The sequence below is a fragment of the Oncorhynchus masou genome, chromosome 24 (assembly GCF_036934945.1).
Source record: "Oncorhynchus masou masou isolate Uvic2021 chromosome 24, UVic_Omas_1.1, whole genome shotgun sequence".
Taxonomy (NCBI): Eukaryota; Metazoa; Chordata; class Actinopteri; order Salmoniformes; family Salmonidae; genus Oncorhynchus; species Oncorhynchus masou.
Genome location: NC_088235.1, coordinates 58939255 through 58945254, shown reverse-complemented (window position 1 = coordinate 58945254; position 6000 = coordinate 58939255). Strand labels below are relative to the sequence as shown.

The 6000-nt window shown below is 43.9% G+C and overlaps 1 protein-coding gene across 1 annotated transcript in view; it reads left to right on the top strand.

The window, feature by feature from the left end:
* The first annotated feature begins 2094 nt into the window (after nucleotides 1-2094).
* LOC135512391 (PH and SEC7 domain-containing protein 1-like) overlaps nucleotides 2095-6000 on the top strand; it is a 45427-nt gene continuing 41521 nt past the window's right edge. The window contains exon 1 of the mRNA XM_064934390.1: nucleotides 2095-2754. Coding sequence (XP_064790462.1) covers nucleotides 2675-2754 — 80 coding nt within the window. The 5' untranslated portion in view covers nucleotides 2095-2674. The remainder of the gene's footprint in view (nucleotides 2755-6000) is intronic.

Below are 6000 nucleotides of genomic sequence, written 5' to 3'. Positions count from 1 at the left end.
ATTGTACACCCAATTCACTCCGGTGCTTCGCTGTATCACATTTCACATTATCATTTTCAAACAAAAAATTCAACAATAATGGAAAGATCTGTGTGTTGTCCTTGTTAATGCAGACAAAGAAGAACTCCAACTTCTTAATCATAGCCTCAATTTTGTCCCGCGCGTTGAATATAGTTGCGGAGAGTCCCTGTAATCCTAGATTCAGATCATTCAGGCGAGAAAAAACATCACCGATATAGGCCAGTCATGTGAGAAACTTGTCATGATGCAAGCAGTCAGACAAGTGAAAATTATGGTCAGTAAAGAAAACTTTAAGTTCGCCTCTCAATTCAAAAAAACGTGTCTATACTTTGCCCCTTGATAACCAGTGTGTTGTAAAAGCATTACATGGTCGCTGCCCCTATCATTGCCTAGTGCAGAAAATACACGAGAGTTCAATGGCCTTGCTTTAACAAAGTAACCATTTTGTTTCCAAAACGTCTTTCAAGCTGTCAGGCATTCCTTTGGCAGCAAGAGCCTCTCAGTGGATGCTGCAATGTACCAAAATGGAGTCGGGAGCAACTGCTTGCACGTGTGTTACCACTCCATTATGTCTCCCTGTTATGGCTTTCAGTACAGATACGCGCCATCTGTACAGATACTAACACACCTTAACCACCAAAGTCCATTTGATGTCACAAAGCTGTTCAGTACTTTAAAAAAATATCCTCTCCTGTTGTCTTGGTTTCCTGTGGTTTGCAGAAGAGCATGTCTTCCTTAATTGACCCCCCATAAACGTAAAGGATATATACCAGGAGCTGTTGACTCATCCAGCTGTAACGCATAGAATTCATTGGCTTGTATGCGAAGCAGTAATTATTTCAAAACATCTGCCATGTCACTGATGCCGTCGTGAAAGTGTTGTTTGATGAAGTCATTGTCTGTATAGTTGTTTTGGCCTTTTCCCCAGCATTGTCCCAGCCATATCTGCGGCAGCAGGAAGAATTAAGCCCTCCACAATAGTATGGGGATTGCCCGTCCTAGCCACGTAGCTCACCATATAAGATGCTTCTAGCCCCTTCTTATTCATGGTATCTGTTGTTTTTATACATGTCATGAGATCTCGCTCAAAAAACTCCCATGGCTTATTTTTTAAATTGGCATGTTTTGTTTCTAAATGTCTGCGCAACAGTGATGGTTTCATTGAGTTGTAAGATAGGACTGTTGCACATATAACAAACTAATATAAGTGAACCCCAAATCAATGTAGTTCTCATCATATTTGCGCCTCTTCGATGGTCCAAAGTCCGCCTGTTGTTCGGTGCTTTCCCGGGTAAGGGGGCAGTAGCTCTTCGGCTGCATCAGATTCTGTCAGTGTCCATGCTAGCTGGGTTAACAACAAATGTAGAATTACTGATGCTAGCATTGGATGTGCTCGTGGAAGCAGAACAACTTGTGTCGTCGACAGGTGCAGGTGTAGTACTGCCGGTAGTAATAGTACTACCGGTAGAGCTGGTATGTGTCTCTTTGGACACGGGCCTTACTTTTTTTAAACCATTTATCAATTTTCGAGCGAAAGGAATGAGCAGCAACCTTGTTTGGCTACATACAGACCGTTAGTGGAATTCCCGCGAGAGAGAAATGGTTAATGTGATTGGATGTTAATTATTTGACGAGGCTACCTGTATTTGACATTGTTATTTCGCTGAACACGAGATGGTTTAATTTTATTTTTGGCAGTGAAATGAGGCTACTCGGGCGAGGGGGAAATGGAAAATATAGATGGACTGTTTTAAAAATGTGAAGATTAAAAAAAAAACACACAAAAAACATTTTTAATTGCGCGTACCACTGACGGCATTGCGCATACCCCCAGTTTGGGAATACCTGCCGTAGGCTACTTTGATTTAGCTTTCATTCCTACTTGTTTGGCTTTACTGAAACATTTATTCCTTGATTGTTGCTTTAAATCTGATACATGTGTATTTTCTGAGATATAGGAGCTGACTGAGATGTGAAATCAGAAAGTAGGTTAGAAACATAGAAAGGGGGGTCAGTGGGAGAGAGGGAATGTAAGGGGAGACAAAGACAGGAAGAGAAGAGTGAGGGGGTTTGCAGCCATGGAGAGAAGAAATGCATACCTTCTCCAGCAGCGGAAAATAGCCCAGCTGATGAGTGATTCGCAGAGAGAGGCACACACAGACCAATACAGACAGAGAAAGAGGGCAGTGAGAGAGAGAAAGACTGAGACTGACCAAGTGTAACTTTGAGTTCAACAAAGATCCTGCCAAGTTATTACCACATACTGTGTCCACCAGCTTGGATACTTCAAAGTTTGGAACGAGAGAGTTACAGGGAGCTGAAGAGGGAAGGAGATTGAGGGTGAGAGAGAGCGAGAGAGAGAGGCAGACAGGACAGCCGGGGAGGGCAGCAACAGGCTAAAGGCAACAGATTAGGGTGCCAAATAAGGCAGAGAGAGAATCCAGACACAAAGGAGGGGAAATGGAAGAGAATATGTTGTGAAATGCACATTGAAGATCCTGCTTGGCTCAGGCTGAGAGCAGGGCGGTGTCAACGTGTGGCTAGACAGTGGGCAGAGGATCGCTGTGGTCAGTAGATCCGACTGTTGACTGCCAGGGTTACATCACTGCCGAATGCCGTGGTTGGGTGAAAGGGCCGTGGCTCTGGGGACAATATGGCGCATTATTTGCTCTGCTGGGGGGGCGGGGCTTTGGAAGACATGTGCCTGGATGCCCCCTACCCGGCCATATACCGGTGAGTTCCTCAACTTCACTGTACTTTACCTCCAATGGTCCGTTTGTCTGTCTGAGGTGTGTGGACCCAGACAGTGTTAAAGGGATAGTTTGCCCAAATTACAAAATTAGATATTTGTTTCCTTACTCTGTAAGCAGTCTATGGCCAAGGTATGACAGCAATCCATGCTTTGGTTTAGTTTCCCTGGCACTGTTTCCAAATACTAACATTTTAGCATTTGTGGCATGTATCCCGTTCAAGTCATGGGATCGATATTAGCCTTTTTTGCACATAATAAATAATAATAATAAATAAATAATCCTAAAGTATCTAAAAATGATTTTGAAGCTCACTAAAGTCACTTAACAATGATTTGTTATGTGCGAAAAATGCTAACATCGGTCCCATGACAGTTAGCATTTGGAAACAGTGCTTGCCAGTGCTAGGGAAACTAAACCAAAGCATGGATTGCTGTCATACCTTCTACGTAAGGAAACCAATGTGTCATTTTGTAATTTGAGTGAACTATCCCTTTAAGGCAGTGTTTCCCAAACTCAGTCCTGGGTGCCACGAATGGTGCATATTTAGTTTGTACCCCTAGCACTACACAGCTGATTTAAAATAATCAACTCATCATCAAGCTTTGATTATTTTAATCAGCTGTTTATTGCTAGGGCAAAAACCAAAACGTGCACCCCAGTGAGGCCTCAGGACCGAGTTTGGGAAACTCTGCTTTAAGTTCTCAAAGAAAGTGGAGGCTTACTTTATTAGGTGCTTGTTTGTAATGAATGGTCCAACGTTATGAATAATTAAGTGTGACATGATTTTGAACAAGATGGCGCCGACAGAGATGGTCGCTTTGCTTCAACTCCTTAGGAAACTATGCAGTATTTAGTTTTTTATGTATTATGTCTAACATTGTTACCCTAGGAAATCTTAAGTCTTATTACATATATCCAATAGCTATTTCCGGCTGTAAGAGCGACGTCAACATTACGACCAGGAATACGATTTTCCTGAAGCAGATCCTCTGTTTGGACAATGGATCTAAACCCAGAAGACGACCCAAAACAACTGCGCCGCAGAAGGAGTGGCCTTCTGGTCAGGCTCCGTAGAGGTGCACATCGCCCACCGCTCCCGAGTATACTACTCGCCAGTCTCTTGACAACAAGGAATACAAAATTTGAGCAAGGGTTGCCTTCGAGAGACGTCAGAGATTGTAACATTCTCTGTTTCATGGAAACATGGCTCTCACGGGATATATTGTTGGAATCAGTTCAGCCACCGGGCTACTCCATGCATCACGCCGACAGAGATAAACATCTCTCTGGGAAGAGGAAGGGCGGGGGTGTATGCTTCATGATTAACGACTCATGGTGTAATCATAACAACATACAGGAACTCAAGTCCTTCTGCTCACCTGAACTAGAATTCCTCACAGTCAAATGCCGGCAATATTACCTTCCAAGAGAATTCTCGTCAGTTGTCGTCACAGCTGTGTACATTCCCCCTCAAGCAGACACCAACATGGCGGAACTTCACTGGACTCTATGTAAACTGGAAACCATATATCCTGAGGCTGTATTTATTGTAGCTGGGGATTTAAACAAAGCAAATTTGAGAGGCTACCTAAATTCTATCAGCATATTAATTGCACTACGCGCGGGGGAAATACACTCGACCACTGCTACTCTAACTTCCACGATGCATACAAAGCCCTCCCCCGCCCTCCTTTCGGAAAATCTGATCACGACGCCATCTTGCTCCTACCGTCTTATTGGCAGAAAATCGAACAGGGTGTACCAGTGACTAGAGCAATTCGAAGCTGGTCTGACCAATCGGAATCCACGCTTCAAGATTGTTTTGATCACGTGGACTGGGATATGTTCCCGGTCAGCCTCAGTGAATAACATTGACATATACGCTGACTCTGTGAGTGAATTTATAAGGAAATGCATTGGAGCTGTTGTACCCACTGTGACTATTAAAACCTACCCTAACCAGAATCTGTGGATGGATGGCGGCATTTGTGCAAAACTGAAAGTGCGAACCACCACATTTAATTATGGAAAAAGGTCTGTGAATATGGCTGAATATAAACAGTGTAGTTATTCCCTCCACAGGGCAATCAAACAAGCAAAATGCCAGTACAGGGACAAAGTGGAGTCGCAATTCAACGGCTCAGTCACGAGACGTATGTGGCAGGGTCTACAGGAAATCACCGACTACAAAAAGAACCAGCCACGTCACTGACGCCGTCGCCAAGCTAAACACCTTCTTTGCCCGCTTTGAGAATAATTCAGTGCCATCGTCGCGGCCCGCTAACAAGATCTGCGCCCTCTCCTTCTCCGTGGCCGAAGTGAGTAAAACATTTAAAATTGTTAACCCTCGCTAGGCTGCTGGCCCAGACGGCATCCCTAGCCACATCCTCAGAGCATGCGCAGACCAGCTGGCTGGTGTGTTTATGGGCATATTCAATCGCTCCCTATCCCAGTCTGCTGTCCCCACATGCTTCAAGATGGCCACCATTGTTCCTGTACCCAAGAAGGAAAAGGTAACTGAACTAAATGACTACGGCCCCGTAGCAGTCACTTCTGTCATCATGAAGTGCTTTGGGAGACTAGTCAATCATCCGATCACCTCCACCTCACCGGCCTCCCAAGACCCACTTCAGTTTGCATACCACCCTAACAGGTCCACAGACGATGCAATCGCCATCACACTGCATACTGCCCTATCCCATCTGGACAAAAATAATACCTACGGTTGAAGTCGGAAGTTTACATACACCTTAGCCAAATACATTTAAACTCCGTTTTTCACGATTTCTGACATTTAATCCTAGTAAAAATTCCCTGTCAGTTAGGATCACCACTTTATTTTAAGAATGTGAAATGTCGGACTAATAGAAGATAATTATTTATTTCAGCTTTTATTTCTTTCATAACATTCCCAGTGGGTCAGAAGTTTACATGCACTCAATTAGTATTTGGTAGCATTGCCTTTAAATTGTTTAACTTGGATCAAACGTTTCGCGTAGCCTTCCACAAGCTTCTCATAATAAGTTGCGTGAATTTTGGCCCATTCCTCCTGACAGATCTGGTGTAACTGAGTCAGGTTTGTAGGCCTCCTTGCTCGCACACGCTTTTTCAGTCCTGCCCTCAAATGTTCTATAGGATTAAGGTAAGGGCTTTGTGATGGGCCACCCCAATACCTTGACTTTGTTGTCCTTAAACCATTTTACCACAACTTTGGAAGTATGCTTGT